The 18,377-nt window shown below is 36.5% G+C and overlaps 1 protein-coding gene across 2 annotated transcripts; it reads right to left on the bottom strand.

The window, feature by feature from the left end:
• Window positions 1-251: 251 nt before the first annotated feature.
• LOC125226174 (27 kDa hemolymph protein-like) lies at window positions 252-18,016 on the bottom strand. Of its 2 annotated transcripts, XM_048130088.1 has the most exons (8): window positions 17,818-18,016; window positions 17,146-17,333; window positions 8,942-9,054; window positions 7,885-8,048; window positions 7,418-7,557; window positions 4,756-4,896; window positions 3,836-3,874; window positions 252-2,097 (listed from the first exon to the last, which is right to left on the bottom strand). In XM_048130088.1, exons 1-8 carry the CDS (start codon window positions 17,855-17,857, stop codon window positions 2,002-2,004), a joined length of 921 nt encoding a protein of 306 aa, XP_047986045.1. In that variant the 5' UTR covers window positions 17,858-18,016; the 3' UTR covers window positions 252-2,001. The 2 variants fall into 2 exon arrangements, with proteins under 2 accessions (XP_047986045.1, XP_047986046.1); XM_048130089.1 differs by lacking the exon at window positions 3,836-3,874.
• Window positions 18,017-18,377: the final 361 nt, after the last annotated feature.

Genomic DNA, 18,377 nt, shown 5'->3' with positions numbered 1-18,377 from the left:
GGACGTAATACATTGCGTGCTGAATTATTATGTATGAAAAAAATATCTCTCTTATTCGAAATAAAAACCATGTAGTTAAACTCCTTAGGTCCGATACTAATCGTTGTTAAGATATTCGCCCGTACGGAATACACACGCTGTATGTATATGCCAATCTGTATTAAGCCAAGGTTTTATTTTTAAGAAAATAATAAGTACAAAATAAACCAATCATTTGGGAAAGTTATTTGTAATGACTGACAAACGATTAATTAATATGTCATTGTAATAAAATCACCAAAGGTTTAAATTAATTTCTTAGAGCAACTAATTGAGCAAAATGCTTAAAATAACAATAAAAATTATGTATATTGTAACAAATTGACGCAACATTGAATGTAAAAAAAGGAATGTAAATAATTCAAAAAATAAACATATCCCTTAACGACTATTTTCAACAATTAAATATAAAAATAAATATTTTTATATTAAAGGAAAAAATGGAAAAATTTACGCTTCCGGCGGGACTTAAACCCGCATCCTTTTTTGCAATCCGTGCAATGCTCTTAACCAATTTAATTTTTTTCTTTAATATAAAAATGTTTAGAATCGTTAGCAGACGTTTCTGCTTGTTAAAAATAAAAAAAATTATAACAATAAATATTTAAAATCGAGCCACGTGTGCCGTTTTTTCAGTACGGACATTTAAGTATACATTGTATAACATTAATAGACATGTAATATATTATTGATTGGACGTTTATATTGGACATAAAAGACATTTTATTTGTTGTTGACATTTTGTCAAAGTTGCCACAAACCAAAAAAAAATAAGACAAAAAATGGAATGTACACATTTTTGTCACAACACTCACAACCGAAGTAGTCTTAACTTCATTTTTGGCATTTATATAAGAAATCATTCGATGTAATCATGAATTTGGTTTGTACAGTCGAGTTCATAAATATGTGTACATTTTTTCACCTTATTACTACGAGTTAAGGTGAAGAAATGTACAGATATTAATGGACTCGACTGTACCAGCGGTACTCAACCTGCTCGGCAACGAACTATAACTCGCTCGCGCTATCCGTCTCTTTTATACACACGGGAGCGACAATATTTTGTTCGTTTCTATCGCCGATAGCTCATTGCTCACTCGCTTTTGATGGGACCTGTGCCATATGAAATTAATCTTTGGCACCGGATCTACAGAGCCTTGTAGCCCTTATAGAAAAAGGTTGAATACCACTGATCTGTACAAAATGTTCTCAGGACACTCAGGTCCTTTCTACAACATCTATTTTAAAAACAGTAGCTGTCACTTAAGCTTTAGACTACTGCGTACAAACTATACTTTAAGCTCGGTTTAACCCCTAAATTATAGCTATCGGTACATTACTTCCAAAACTATTGCAACAATTGAGGCAAAAAGCTCTCTATACGTTTCACGTATGCTCTAGTTCTAAATGTAGGAATTCAATTGGCTGCCAGCGCGAAGATTTGTATTCTTCATTTGCACTTACTAAACTATATTTGTGGCTTTATATGTCTAAAGAGTCCTAAAAAGGGACTTTTCTTTTCATCAAAAAATCCAGTAATTGTTTTTTATAAGGACCCTTTAGATACAGAATGCCACACTTCACCAATGCAGCACTTTAAAAGTAGTCAACACTATATCGGTGATCGGTGCAGGGGTCTGCAATTGGCACAGTTGCTAAATTTTATAACGATATGTATTTCGTTGTTCTATAAGCAATGGAAGCTCAATGTGTACCCACATTTCACGGCTATTTCTGACTAATTTTCTTGTAACACGAATCGTGAGAATGCGGTCCGTTTAAGTTAGGGTTGCCATAAGTATATACACGTCAATCGGGATAAGATTTTGGACAATTCTCTTTCTGATCGACCTTGAGGATGTATGGCAACCCTAGTTTAAGCGCGCCTTTAACACCTACTTGTTTTCTTCTTTCCCACAAGCCTAGTATACTAAAATATTGAGGGATCCCAGTAGTCGTTTAGACAAGAATAGTAGCTGCTGCCATTACAAGACTGAGTGACGTCACAGCGAGCCCGCTGGCCGAACCAGGTTTGTTTTTCTCAGCAGCAGCATCCTGAAATATTATTATAGTTAGTAGTATAATAGATAGTAGTATAGATGCTATACTCTGTACTTTTAGGTATTTAAAAGACCGTAAACAAATCATTTGTATGTTTTCGGGTAGTTACAAATAGTCATGTGCAAGTTGCGGAAACTTACCAAAAAAATCTTAAATTTCTTGAAAAATTCACAAAACTTTCACGAAAATTAGAGGGAATTTAAAGTTATGAAATGGAAAGTTTCTATCCATACAATTACCCATACATAGTATGGAAAGTTTCCGAAGTTTTCCTATGTGAAAATTTCAGAATTTTGGAAAGTTTCGGTCAGCGCATCAGTGGTTACAACAATTTTCGATTAACCAACCAAATACAAAAACCAGGCGGATCTGTCACTGAGCGACCTGTCTTTAACCTTCTGATTTGGTCGTGTAACGTTGCCATTTACCCTCAACTGGGATAAGCAGACTTTTGAAGTATATTTTGTTCACATTTATTTAAATACCTATTAAGACTATGAGACATTTACACATGTGAGCGCTGAATGAATCTAACAAAGAAAAAGATCTACAATACACAATAGTGACAATGGTATTATACGAACATGCCAACATAAATAAAACATATCTGACCGAAACAAAAGCAACATAAACAATTGCACAGCTTTACCAATCTGAACTATGTAAATAAGTTCATAATAAGTGTACCGACATTTGCTCATCTTGACCCATTCCAAAAAAATGTACATTTATGAATTCGATTGTACAAGTACTTGTCATCAATAAATCAATATACATAACCAAAATTCTTGGAACGGGTCCCTTTGTTTGACATAATGATTGAAAGTCATAATGTAATGATTGCCAGATTATCATTATTGACGACCGGTCTGGCGCAGTCAGTAGTGACCCTGCCTGTTGCGCCGCGGTCCCGGGTTCGAATCCCGGTAAGGGCATTTATTTGTGTGATGAGCACAGATATTTGTTCCTGAGTCATGGATGTTTTCTATGTATATAAGTATTTATATATTATATATATCGTTGTCTGAGTACCTACAACACAAGCCTTCTTGAACTTACCGTGGGCCTCAGTCAATCAATCTGTGTAAGAATGTCCTATAATATTTATTTATTTATTTATTTATTTATTTATTTATTTATTTATTTATTTATTTATTTATTTATTTATTTATTTATTTATTGATTTATTTATTTATTTATTAGTCATAATCATAATCAAACAGATAATCAGACAGATAAAGTCTAAGAAAAAAACGTACCTCAAAATCATACAGAAAAGGTACGGTGACCTAGATGGCGATACACCTTTGGGGGACGCTCGGCTAGATGGCGCTAATATTAATATTAGACATTTTAACACATATCAAGCTAAGAATATGGGCCAAATTGTCAAAACTGAGGTTCAAAAGTTTTAAGCTTGTGTGGAGAGATGGCTATGCACTGTAATACACATTTTACTTTGACAGTAACTTTCTATAATACTTGATCCTCTTTGGTCGTAATCCGAAAACGGGTTACTTTTCAGGGTTTTCTTTAAGGACATCTATAATAGATAGCTTATGTTAGGTTTGTTCTATGGTAATCTTGAAAAGTCACGCGTTTCTGAAAAAACAAATTATGACTAAAGAAAATGTGGACAAACGATATTATGACTTAAAACTTCATAGGAACCAAGAGACCCTTCCTGGAAGTTTGGCGAACATAAACCAAAACCACAACACAGATTACTTACAACGGTACCACTGCTTGCTTTTGGGGTTGCTTGTTGGTCCTGGATAAAGAGTTCGGAGGTTAGTAGTGTTAGTGACATTTTACTAGGTAGTATATTGCAGGACAGCCAATATACATTAATTAAATATATTTCTATTCAACAACACTGTCAGTCTGTCACAACATAACATGCACTTTTATTTCATCGGTTAGATGGCGCTGATCGTCACCGCAAAGTGCAAAGTTGACGTGTTCAGATTCATTATTAACCCTTAAATATATGCATCATGCATTTTTGACTCTATTGATAGCATGTCAAAATTCAAATTTGAATCAATCTTTGTCAAGGTTATTTAAGGGTTAAGTCCGTATTACGTAAACGTCAAAAATGAGAATTTGATAGATAGATAGAAGAGATCAGATTTGTTTGTTTCAAAAACTACTTCGTAGAAATGTTAGCTTAGCATAGAATAAGATTATGATTATGGGGTACAAATAAATCTTATTCTATACTATTCTATAAGTCGTCGACTCCCGACCGATTACGTTAATCAAATTTGAAATTAGATTAATTGGAATAAAATCAAAATTCCACCTACTCCAAAATTGGTATGACACTCGTATAGTTAACTCTTTGAATCGTACAGATTTTTTTAGAAAGCATTTGCGGGTATTTGGGTTTCATAAAGACGATTTCTACCATTAGCTCTTTCATTGTGAAAAATTTGGCAGTCATGGGTTAGAGATGTTAGTTTCTTATGGTAAAATACCTTCAATGGTGCAGAATGCTCACGGCGAAGTCCTTTCTTTACAAAGCGTGGCCTTGCGAATGAACTTGACCACCGACTCCACATTGGTATGCAGCTTCTATACTACGCACTTAAGCAGTACTATAGGTGTTTACACTCAAGAGACAGATATATAAAATGATAGAAGACTCACAGTAAAGTCCTTGCAAGGCGTGGCTTTGCGGATGAACTTGAACAGCGACTCGACGATGTTGGCCGTGGTTGGTTGCTCGCATGTCTCCAGTTTTTGTACTACGCAGTGCTGCAGCTCGGTTAGTTGGCCGCATTCCTTGTTCTGGAAAGTATGTGAATAATTTTTAAGAAAAAAAACCGCCGCCTTTGGGGTTCTGGTGAAAGCTACTTGCGAATGTTGGATTATGTAGAACTGTGTACACTCAGTTCAGGCTTACTTGTCCAATCATGTAAACAAACACTGCTGGAAAACATTATCTCAATTTTCTCTGGAATTACACATTAACCATCACTTAAAATGTTATTATACACTTAAATAAACTCACAAAGTATTGAAATCAATCAAAAAACCACTGAATAATATCATTTCTAGAACGATTTTCATCAATAATTGTAATTACGAACGGATGACATAAAAAACTCCTGACATTACGAAGTCTAGATTGTCTATGAGTCGCAATGTTGGGATGACAACTTATCGTTATGAACGATCGATATTAACGTTAGAGTTTGTATAGCTTGGAAAAAATGCGTTGATATTAACTACAATAATTTATCAGATTTTTACCCGACTTCTTTGCGTAGAAGGAGGAGGTTCTGTATTCAGTTTCGTATTTATGTACTTATGTTCACCGATGACTCCGAGAGCCATCATGATCCGACTTTAATCATGTTTCTGAAGAAAGCGAAAGTGAGACAAGCCTTTTTCACAGGATTATTGCAAATGTGACGAAAAAGAATTAAATTTTGGTTTTAACATAGATATTGTGTGACGTAAAATTGAAAATCCTCTGATGACGTCAGCAGTCAAATTATCGTTAATACATCATTTTATCGACACTTCCAATCCCTAGTAATTGTCTTTGACCATATTTGACGTTTCGTTTGTTACTATATTGGACAAGTAAGGCTGAACTGACTATAGGTATTTTTTTAAACTGCTTTTAATGCTTTAATTATTTGATGGCAACAAAAATCAATATACGTATACCGTTAAGGTTTGAGGAGTTTCCTCAATTCCTCATGAATCCGATTATAAGAAATCGAAGCTTGACAAAATTTGACTTGAAAAGTCAATATGCTTAACAAATATAACTAAATAAATGTTACTGTTCTGAACTTAAATGCATGCTGTTCTTATAAAAATACCAGTCACTATAAGTGTGCCGTTCAGATTTGAGGAGTTTGGTTCTGACCATCATCTGCAGTTCCACTGCGCCAAATGTCACTATTTTGGACGTAAGTGCATGCTGATCTTATAAAAATACCAAAGTCACTATAAGCGTGCCGTTCATATTTGAGGAGTTCCATTCTGACCATCATCAGCAGTTCCACTGCACCAAATGTCACTGTTCCGTACGTAAATGCATGCTGTTCCTTAAAAAACACAAAAATCACCATATGTGTGCCTTTCAGATTTGAGGAGTTCCCTCGATTTCTCCAGGATCCCATCATCAGAACTGGGTTCTGAGAAAAATGGGACCAATCTGTATGCATATACATTCAATAAAAAAAAAAAGTTTTAAAATCGGTCCAGTAACGACGGATATCGAGGAACAAACATAAAAAAAAATACAGACGAATAGAGAACCACCTTCTTTTGAGAGATTTGAGGCGGCGGTTAAAAAGGGTTAAACTCTTTAATCAAAAAATCTTACATCGGCCCAACTAAGGATAGAGCTAAGCATAGCAGTCTTGGGTGTCGGAGTTACAGAGTTGGTTTGTTTCTTACAGTAAATTTGGTTTCAGGTATGCTATCTGCGGATATGAGCTGCACGTTGATGCCAAATGATTCGTTGGTGATAAACAAGCTCAGGTCTCTTCGATTCAGGTTCCCTCTATTTGGCATAACTTTAATTGTCCGAAACGATTTTCGCATAACAGACTTCGCATAATCGATTTTCGCCGAATGTTAATTTGGCAGAAAACTTATTTGTCATAATCGAAAATAATACGAATAACACATTGTCCGAAAATAAGTTCGCATAATTCTGTTTACGCCGATTGTTTTTATGAATAAAATTAATTCGCATAATTGTATTTGGCATATTTCTTAAAATCAGAATATCCACCCATACTAAATGCTGTTAAGAGAGTCGGTTTGGTTAGGTTAGAACTGCGACCTCAACAAATAAAACATTTTGTCAAGAATTTCGGTTAGGTTAGGTTAGAACTGCAACATTAATATAGTAGTATTACCTATGATAAAATTTCTGCGTAGTAAATTTCCACTAAACCATGTTATGCAGAAATAATTTATGCATAAAAACCATTCGGCGAATAACCTTTATGCATGAAATATATTCGGACAAACAAAAATATGCCTAGACAAATTATGCGTAACTATACTATGCCATAACAGATTATGCGAAAGGTGAATTATGCCAATATAGATAATGCCAAAAAGAATTCTCGATTGTAAAATTATGCCAAAACAAGGGGAACCCTTAGCAAGTTGGCATGTTCCGCGTACGCGTACACCTGCTTTGAATTTAGATTCACAAATTAGGCTAACCTAAGAGGCGTCAGGACTGTCAACAATTCTGCTTTCTATGCGCTGTTTAGGGGAATCTCGACAGAAGAGAAGAAGACACTAGTATATTAGATACATTCGCAGTTCTTACAGTGAATTTGATCTCAGGGATGGAATCAGCAGAGATGTTGGCGTTGAGCTGCACGTTTGAGCCGAGTGTCTCTGTGGTGCAGTTCTGAAGAGCCTCCTGCTGTGCTTGCATGCAATCGATGCCGCCCTCCGCGATGAACACTGATAAAGAAATAAGGGAAATTGAAATTATTACAGAAGTACACTCAGCACCGTAAGCTCAAGGTTTGCAGTGTCTACAAATATGTACATCAATATTTAAACAGTAAAAACACCCACGACTCAGGAAATCAGTGTTGAGCACATTAACAGATTTGAACCCATGTGCAACAAGCCAGACTGGTCATGTGTCAAAAGATGTGACATCTTATCCATTCTCCTTAGTAAGTAGTCGAAACAGCGAATTCAGAGAAAACATTGATATGCAAACCATGAAACCGATCTCATTACGAGTACAAACACTGAAGTTGGTTAAAAAAAGGTACTCACGCGCAATTCTATCGCCGTCCTTAAAGCAGACAAACTCTGCCAGCTGTTCGGTGACGTTGTACACTATCTTCAGGTTCTTTTGCTCGTCGGCAGAGAAACACGGCCTGGCCGCCTCCACCGCCTCTTTGAAGCAGTTCTTGAACTGGGGCTTTTTGGCACAATATCTGAAATAAAACATTATTAAGTTAATTAAAGCGTTCTAACAACAGGACCACGACACTAACGGCCCGGCCACGACATTGGTCTAAGCGCGACAGCGGTGAGCGGCGGCCATGCATTGGAGCGAGACACAGCGATGGGACTTTTTATTCGCACGTATGGCTGCCGCTCACCGCTGTCGCGCTTAGACCAATGTCGTGGCCGGGCCGTAAGGGTCGGTTGCACGTTGCACCTAACCGTCTGTTACCGAATTTAGCCGTCGTTAATTTTTTTGTATGGGAATTTCCATAGACTTCTGCTGCGTGAAGTTAATGAGTCTATTAACACTTTCGAAACCGGGCTCTACGCGGCGCTACGACATTTTCGCTACATACGGGGAAACCCATGTAATCGGCTACGCTTCTACGAGCGGTGTACACGACAGTCGGGTTCTTGGTAGCGAAAGTGTTAACTGTGGTAGATGCAAAAGTATTAAGTACATAATTTTATGACAATGTGGTGATGGGGAAGGATTTCTCAGTAGCTCAATAATAAACAAAGATTTTCATCATTCACTCTCGCATCCTTAACTACTCTGGTCATGTTACGCGCAGGAAATATGACGCCATAGTAATACTCGTTGTTCAGAGCTAGTGGATGGTACAATACCGTCAGCAGCAGAAGTTGCTAAGAGGGCGAGGTGATCAAGATCACGCGTAAAAAATACTTGTCAACTGCTAATTGTGCTGCTGCCAGATCCGGGTTGAGATAGGCCAATTAAGCGAGGGTTCTCATCGCGTCACCATTATATGTATAAATTTATGAGCGCGATATGCAATAAATAGAGAAGCAAGCAACTACTACAATGAACAAGACCATTCTGATACATAGAGTATAACTAGGAAGAAGAAATACTTACTTCTTAAACACCTCGTCCATTTTTCCGTTGGGTTTAGCAGCCTCTATTTCCTTTTCCAGCTCGCTGGTCACCACGAGACCCTCCATGCATGATTTGAAGTTTATGAACGCTTTCTGAAATAATAGACGAACGGGGTTGGGTATTCTTTTTAGTAAGGCAACTTTTAGACAACGATTTGTCCACGACATTTAAACTATTATTAAATATTTCGCTTCTGAATAACACATTTCTTTTAAAGTAGTTTTTGTTAAATTCGAAAATTGCGGAATGCTCCATATGAAATTCCACCCCCCATTTTAGGGGGGTTAGAAAACGACAAAAAGTAGCCTGTGTCACTCTCCATCCCTTCTTGTGTTATCCCGGCATTTGCCATGGCTCATGGGAGCCTGGGTCCACTGTGACAACTACTATCTTCAACAGACGCACACACTTTTCCATTTATAATATTAAAATATATAGTATATGACCGAGTATAGTATGAATTACATTATCTATGGCATGGGTATGTTAAACAAGCGATTAAGAAAATATTAAATTTAAAACGTAAATGTGATATCTTAGTAACACCAGGGACATTTTTGGTAACGCCAGAGACGGAGAAAACGGGACTATTTTTACGACTTTTTAAACGTATTGTGGATTTGGCGCTCGCTGAATAATCATCACTAATTTATTTGAAATATGCCCCAATTCCCCCAATGCAAAATCATATAAGTCTAGGTTCAGTGACAGAGAATTAAACAAACAATTATTAAGTACCCAATAGGTGCAGCATTATACGCTAACAAAACCTTATCTCTCTTTTTATTATTATGTATATGTTTGATGTTATAGATATTTTTTCTACTACTGGTATCATTCCTAACAAGTAAATATAAAGCTATTATTTAAATTACCTAGGTAGGTAAAATAAACTTTCCCCACGCCCTTATCACTAAGGTGATTAGATAAATTGGCTAGGTCATTTTAATAATTGATTTTGCCTGTGAAAGAAACGTTATAAATATTCTGACTAATTACGTCTCATTAACAGATTTCTCTCGGGATTCTCAGGAAAAAATGTCCGGAATGAACCTCATTATCATTAAATAATAAAAATAAGACATCTTCATTAGTTACTACCACTAATGAACGTTTTGTTGATATTGTGTGGACCTATAGTGAGTGGGCCGAGACCTGCACGCACGGGTAGCATGGTCGCGCGATAGACGATAAAATATCAGGCCGTCCCTATCGCACTACTAGTAAGTGCGATAGGGACGGCCAGATGTTTTATCATTTATCGCACGACCATAATTGCCTGCCTGGACATCGTATGCCAAGCACGAACGTCGTCTTAACGCCTTCCACATGCGCTGCATCCGGAACATTTTGGGCATACACTGGAAGGAAGGTCACGAACGAGAGAGTGCTTGAGATTGCTCAGCTGATGCCCAGCCTCTTTGCGCTGCTAAAGCAGAGACGCTTACGCTGGCTGGGGCATGTGCATCGAATGCAACCTAGTCGTTTGCCGGCGTGTCATGCTTGGTGCCATAGCTGATGCCAAAAGAAGCGTTGGTCGGCCAATGCTACGACACAAAGATTGTGCCAAGCGTGACATGCAAGCCTTCAACATCCCGGTCCACAAATGGGAAGAGCTTGCCGAAGACAGAGACAAGTGGCGCAAACTGGTGTTCGACGGACGTACAATCCACGACAATGCTTGGTTTGCGGCACTCGCAAGTAAGCGCGTCAAGCGTCATCAGCGCGATACCTGTTCGCCACGGGTACACTACACATGCCAGAGTTGTGGTCGTGTTTGTCGCTCCCGTATTGGCTTACACAGCCATGAACCATGAAAAACGTTGTCGCCCCAGGTGACACTGCTTGTATAGTCTGTTATAGACTCGAAGGCCAATGATGATAGTGAGGTGACCCAATTTATGTAATAAAAAGAAATACTTTTTATATCTCTTTTTTTCGTCAATTGAACGTCGTGATCAAAAAAGATCAGAATATGTAAAAAAACATACTTATTTTCTGGATCGATCCACAAAACAGAATTATAAATAAAATTGTATGTATTACACTTTGTAAAGTCCTACCAAGCAACGTTCGTCGGTCGCCTTTCCGAAAGTATAACGCTAATCGGAACGTCTAGAAATCGGTGCCTAATTACTCATACATAAATATCGATTTAGTTAACTGGGTTAACGTGATTCATGGTCACGGTAATTGTTACAATACAAATAGTTTAACCTAACAAAATTGGTACAAATATATTTAGGTGTATCATAAATACCCATATGTATACTTGTCACTCGGTGCCATGGTAACGTTTTCGTGGGTGACTCTTAAAAATTCTGATGTCATTCGTTCTTAGATTAACAAAACCAACAAAACATGTTTTTCTGTATCTTACAATACGAAATTTACTAAGCACTTAAATAGAACGTGGTACGTCGTGTGTCTTCAAGTAAACTGTCTCCACTTATCTAGGAACTAAATTAAACCATACACCTACTGTACTGTTAATTTACCGGAATAAACAAAAACAATATACACAACAACATATTGACCTAAAAGTGTTATCTAAAACTCATTGTAAAATCAACGGTGACCGTTTTCCTTGAATATGCCGTTGCTTAGGCAATAATGAGTGTTTAATTATCAGTGACTGAGATAGCATGCCTTACTACATCATTGGCGTAGCCATCGTCTACTAAAATATGGAATAGTTACATTGATTTGATGAGGAATTGAGGAAACGTTCTTTGGTTCGTAATGTCTTACTATTGAAGGCTAAATTTGACAACACTGCGCGTCAATGTGAATGAAAACCTATATAAGCATCACTAACACCTCGGACACTGGCGTTCAAATATATGAAAGAGACGTGTTCCTAGCACACAGTCTAAGCTCGTGTAGGTTAACGCGTATTATGCTTATATGAGTGACATATGACAGGTTGACTGTTCGCGTTTTTGACATGAGGTAACTGTGAGGTAACCGAGAGGGGGTGGGCGGCACTTTCAGCGGGGAGCGGGAGTGGCCATACTGTGCGATAATACTCTTTATTTATACTATGACTAGACGATAGACGATTAACCTCGCCATTGTCTGCCACTACTGCCATTAGCGTATCTTTGGAAACCGTAGGAAACTAGATGTTAAATGACGACAGACATTTGTAACTAAATATAATTAGTAGTAACAGAAAACTTACGCAGTGGGTTCTGAATAGGTTATTATTTATTATACAGTGTGAGTCTTTTTAATGTGCACATCGGACAATCCGAGAAACTACTTACGACAAATTGTATCAACGAAAAAAAAAGTAAAAAAAAAATATGGTTACAATTTTTTTATGATTTTTTTAAAGTTTTTTTGCAACTGCATACTACATGTAAATAAAACGTAACTGCTCTTAACTACATATTCAATTTTGTTGTAGTAACGAAAGGTCCGTGTCGTCTTATAATGGACGCTGCCCTCCCATCCGGTGTCAAAGTTCATGTCAGTCCATATCGATAGCAACAACTGGGTCTAAGTCCGATTGTGTTCGCCACAATTAGAACATATAGTATGTAGATGTTTATCATATCGTTTACTCCTTGGGCAAATCATTACTTGTTGAGTGCAGATTTATGTATGACTCTCAGCATGAATTTATTTGAATTGACTGTCGTCAACAAACATCTGATCTGAGACATTTCGTAGTTTACTGGCTGGGTATGTAATCTAGTGGCAAACTAGCGGGCAAGCAGGGTCACGTGATACGTCACACTTATCGCCTCGCACTTATAGAAAGTGTGAAAAGGACGCGATGCGATAGCTTACCCGCTGCTGGTATGCTCAGCAGTGGGCGATAAAGGGCTGATTTGATGATGATGATGATTTTTGTAGATGTGTGATTGATGCCATATTTATTAGCGTTTTTTTTTGCTGAAATTGCATGTAAAAACACAAGTACTTGGTAAGTTGAAACAGGTACCTGGGTAAGTTGACACATAAATATAAATTAAGGTTTTAAGATACATAATAAAGACAATTTTGAGCATAACCATATTATACCTACGCAACAAACTTAACTAAAATAACTACGAGATTAAATATTAAAAATAAACTAGCAAAAATATGTTTTGTCTTATAACAATAAAAAGGCATATTAATTGTACAACTGGGTACACATTTTGATTTTTCTTACCAATATTATAATCAGTGAGGTCCAAAATACTTGAATAAGTTTGAGACTTTAAGCACATTTAAGTTCTCCATAATCAAATCAACGATAAGACAATAAAAGAGATCCATTAAAAATTAAAATTGCAAGTGTTCTCCTTTTAGGAATAAAAAAATATTACTCATGATTCCAACAAAAATAATCCAACTTAACTTGTTATGGTAATTGGTAGGTAGTTTTTCCACCACAAAACAGAGAACATTAATATATCTAACTAGAGATAAAAAAATGCGACATAATAAGAAATATTCAACAAATAGATTTAATTCATCAGACCAACAGTTTTGGCACATGTAGTCCAGTTCACCATTTGTGCATTCTGCAATAATTCTGCATATGCCCAGCCCTTGCAACCTAATCACTGAACCCATTCTTCGTCGCCTCTATTTGTCTTGCGTATGTAGGTGATTATTAGGCATTCTGAAAAAGCAAATTTATTTAGACTGTAAATTTATATCGAGAAGAGTTGCAACAAACGAGGTTAGTTGACACAAGCTGTTTCAACTTACCTTCCCTTTAAAATTAACGGCTTTTTTCATATCTCGACGATTATTACCTACAAGCGGTTTTTGTTAAAAAATTGATACTAAATATATAAAAATGTACTTAAATATACGTCACAAATGATGTATGCAAGGGACATAATTGTTAATATAACATGTAAATAAACGGTGTTGAAAAAATGGTAAAAAACTTAGTTTTCGCACAATTTTGGAACAACACCCTATAACTTACTTATACTTATCATTTATGGTAAGAATAATGTAACTTACTCAAAGTGAACTTTAGACCGCTATACCTACCAATCCTTCCACGGAAAATTTACCTGAGTCACGACTGTTCAAAGGAAAATGAATTTAAAATATTCTGAGCTGAAGTGAGAAGTCCCTCGCAAGCACATCGCGTGCAACACGAGTTTACGTTGGTCTTGTTTGTTTCTTTATTATTTCTTAACAGTTACCGTACGGAACATTGCTAAACTGTTTTGCATTGAATGAAGTACTGTGCAATAAATATTAAAATAGTCATACCAAGCTAAGTTTGCAGCGTCTACAGCCCCGAACGTGCGAATATTATTTTAAACGTCAAACTTCTAAGATGTTTACTTAGCCCTTGCGCAGGCGGCGGGACTATCAAAATCGTTGCGAACTTAACTTAGACTCTCTAATTTCTGGTTTGCTGGTATACTTATCATCAGCCGAGCGCTATGCTTTTAGCATGCATCTCATTTTGAGAATTAATTTATAGTAAAACGATACCTGATCCATGTTTGCGCAAGTGGTGTCCATACATTTTGGCAGTCTTTGAAGATACATTTTTCCATAGATTGCGAAATAACTCTATGTAGAAGGACTTCAATAACAATTGCATGGATTAGGTACATGTATGCGCACCTGCTGGGGCCCATTTCTCAAAACTGAAAGTTACAAGCGGAAGTCTCTTTTCCAACTTGTCATATTAGACATTGTCTACCGATTGTAAATTGTAACTTGTAGCTTCGAAAAATGAGCCCCTGTAGGCCTAGCACATGATTGCCGCGAGAGTATGTCGCCGCGAGATAGATGACACGTCTTCTTCTAACTGTATTTATGACATAAGGACGGGTAGTCTATCTACGGCGACATACTCTCGCGGCAATCATGTGCTAACCCTGCTGGTATTATAAAAACGCGAATTACATTTGGACCAAGCTGGCTGGAAGATAATTTTTCGAAAGAATCTTAATTGATTGGCCTGTATAGGTAGTAATGTTCCGAATACATACGCAATGGTTTAGCATAATTATGAACGTACGTACCTACCTACCTTGTATGTACATTGCCTATGCCTTATGTAGCGAAATTTGACCTAAAACATTGGAATGTAATTAGATTACCTACATTAAGCCAATTTCCACAGCGCATTACAAAATTAAGTACCTACTTATACCTTAATTTATTATCTATCATAAAGATTAGTTGATTACGAATGACTAATTGCCAAGGTGTTAAGTCCAAAACTATCAAAGGACATACCTATATCCGCTTATGAGATATAGAGCAAAATGCTGATTTCTGATAATAGCGATAATTGTAAGTGATGCAACTGAGGCAATAAATAATCTGAAGGTTGTCCTGAAATTGGGTGAATATTATCTACTACTGTAAATAGTTAAAGTTTAGGTATGTCATCAGGCTGCATGCGATTCAATTCGCACATAATTTTTCAGTTTGAGCGAGATAACGCTATGTGCGTAATATAGTGACGTCCCACTCATACTTCGGAACTAAGTGAGAATGGGATGCAGTGTGCCTTTCGCCATACTGCACATACGTAGGGATACAAATGTGACACACCGTTCGGAAAAGTTTTAGTCAATAAGGTCATTGCCTTCTGCGGAAAATTCCGTATGATATGAGCAAAAACATTTATTTTTTTCAACTGTCACAGAGCACCATCATGATTTAAAAATAAAATTCAAGATAAGGTACAGTGGGACAAATCTCGGCTGGGGGGCAAATGTAACTGCTCCATTTTTTCCATGTTTGCATTCAGAGATAACATACACTAGAGAAATTTCGACGGGTACCTCGGCGGTCGAGGTGGTGTAACGGTTTAGCACGTCAGCCGCGTTAACTGGAGACCCGGGTTCGATTCCCGGCTTCGCCACCAGTGGGCTTGATCGCTTTTTCTTTGGTGTATGGTATCTATTTCAGTTTATAATGTTTGCATTATTAAATAGAGTGTCCACCAGTTATATATGGTAGGCGTGTTCAGTGGCTGCATGTAGAACTCAACATCATAGTGCAATAATGGAAGAAATGGATTAGTTACAATTGTCCCCCAGTCGAAATTTGCCCTACTGTACCTTATTTTAATATATCTACTGTATAATTGTATATTTAGCTAACAGCCAATCTTGCTGAACTCCGTACCATTAATATGAGCCTCATTTAGACAAATCACAAACTTCCATACATTTACTAACTACAGAGTACAACAAAATCAGACAAATTACCAATTGAAGCATAATGTAAAGCACTTGCAAGTTCTTAAACTAAGAAACTGGATGAGTGGTTTTGAGCTACAACTTATTTTCAGTATTAATTTATAGCTACAAAAAATATATAAGTTCATACATATTTACATATATCTATTTTAAATAATGACGTGAAAGTACACAGAAGGTATGATTAAACAATTTGAAACTGATAGTAATAACTTGATAGTGATAACTTGAGTTAAATAATTAAAATAATTTGGTAAGTAGTATTAAGTAACTGACTCTGTGTGTAACTTGTACTAACACTTTAGCACCTAAGTTTAAGAAACAACAGTAATGTAATGAAAGGGAGCTTGTTCCTGCCAACAAACTGTTCTACAGTTTGGCGGAAAGTGTAATGAAACTAAACTGTTTTATTATTATCTTGAATAAATAAAGAGTGGAAGGGTCAGTTGGAAGTGGAAGACCTAGGCGAACTTTTCTCAACCAAATCGAGGAAATATTGCAAAAAGCCCAAGTCAGAAGTACTCGAAACTTACGAGTGTCTATGAGAAACGTTATGAAAGTGTGAGAAGCGAAAATGGTTTGTCAGGATCATAGTAAATGGAAATCCGTGATCTCTGCCTACCCCTCTGGGAAACCGGCGTGATTGTATGTATTTGTATTAATAAATAATTTTAATTTTCTATTATCTTAATCAAGTAAGTAGGTATGTTAACTACTATAAGAATTCGATTGTCTGATATCAATAGGTCCTCAAGTGCCTAACTATGTCAAATATTGAGTTTTCAAAAAGTTTTAACAATTTAACTTTATTTCACCTACATATATAGGTAAATATTTTTTTTTCATACTTACCTTGTTATTAATTTTGTAAGAAACATCTGATAATAAACCCACCAAAAACAATAACAAGACTGGAGCTGTTTACACAAAATGCCCTGACTATAATAAATGTGGATGGAATGAATGGTTTATCAATGAATGTTGGCCACTCACCTCAGCATTTCCAAAAGCATCAGGTCCTCCATTCTTAGCACACTTGTCCTTAAAGGCTGCTGCAGACTTATTCTTGATCTCTTCAATTTGTGTCTTGTCTACCTTGCCCTGGAGTTCGGGAGGCAGATTTTCTAAGGCGGTGTTCACTGCTTGTTCTTGGTCTGCATCCAACTGAGCATAGGCCGCCCCTTGACATAGGAATACAGAGATATGATAAAATCTTAGTTCTAGACCCTTAGGGATTGCAATTTTACTCAATGTGCACACTGCTAATGTTGCATCTATAGCTATAGTTTAACATATAAACTAGGTATGAATGTTTGTCAAAACTTTAGTTTCTTCTAAAAACTGTATTGTATCTATAGTACCTAAGCAGCAGAAACATATAAATGTGAGACAAATATGAATAATGTTAGAAATACTGTGCAAAGTTTTTTTGATAAACTTCTATGAAAACTAAATCTTTTATGAAAACAATGTATTGTCTATCTCCATCTAAAATGTCAGCTGGTTTCAATAACCTTACGGCATTCAAGTCTAAGCCGGATCTCACATTTAATTAATTTACCTAGTAAGCGACCTATAGGTCAAAAAAAGAGACTTAGCTATTTTCCGTGATCATAAATAAATTCAAGGGTAAGCTGTACATAATATAAACAAGAAATTACTTACCTAATAAGAATACCGCTACAATAACACTCTTGGCAAACATCTTGATTGAAGATAATTAAAGTTATAAATAATATCACTTCACTTAAAATAAAGCAATACTAATAAATATGTTTAAATAAAAAACGTGTTAACTGTGTGTCGATTAAATCGATTAATCGCACATCATACTACCGGGCAAGACAGACGAAGACTGTTCTGTTTTTTTAATGACTTGACAGACGAGGAGCCGGGACAGTTAAGGCCAGTCCAGACGTAAACAATATTTTATCAATCAATTTTATTATGTGATTAAATTGAAATCATGGTGTGAACGCGACCAATGCGGACTAATAATTAATTTTATTGTGACTTAGAGACATAATTTGATAGTTAAATTTGAGATTGATGCAAAGATTGACGACATGCAATTTCTATTCAGATGATAATGATGAAATCGACCGATTTAATTTAATCATTCCGTCTGGTCTGGTGGCTAGCCGAATGGCACAATCGCTCACGAAACGAAGCGCTAGTAGATATCTATCTCTATCGCGCTTGCGTATTGGCGCGACAGAGCCAGC

This window comes from Leguminivora glycinivorella, chromosome 5 (assembly GCF_023078275.1).
Source record: "Leguminivora glycinivorella isolate SPB_JAAS2020 chromosome 5, LegGlyc_1.1, whole genome shotgun sequence".
NCBI lineage: Eukaryota > Metazoa > Arthropoda > Insecta > Lepidoptera > Tortricidae > Leguminivora > Leguminivora glycinivorella.
This window is presented reverse-complemented; position numbering and strand designations above follow the sequence as displayed.

What these genes read in the sequence shown, in the direction of transcription:
- LOC125226174 (XM_048130088.1), bottom strand. Translation starts at nt 17,857, where the DNA reads ATGTTTGCCAAGAGTGTTATTGTAGCGGTATTCTTATTAG. An exon ending in ATGGACGAGGTGTTTAAGAA is followed by an intron (nt 8,049 to 8,941) that starts GTAAGTATTTCT and finishes GTTTTATTTCAG; the next exon opens with ATATTGTGCCAAAAAGCCCC. An exon ending in TCCCTGAGATCAAATTCACT is followed by an intron (nt 4,897 to 7,417) that starts GTAAGAACTGCG and finishes CATACTTTCCAG; the next exon opens with AACAAGGAATGCGGCCAACT.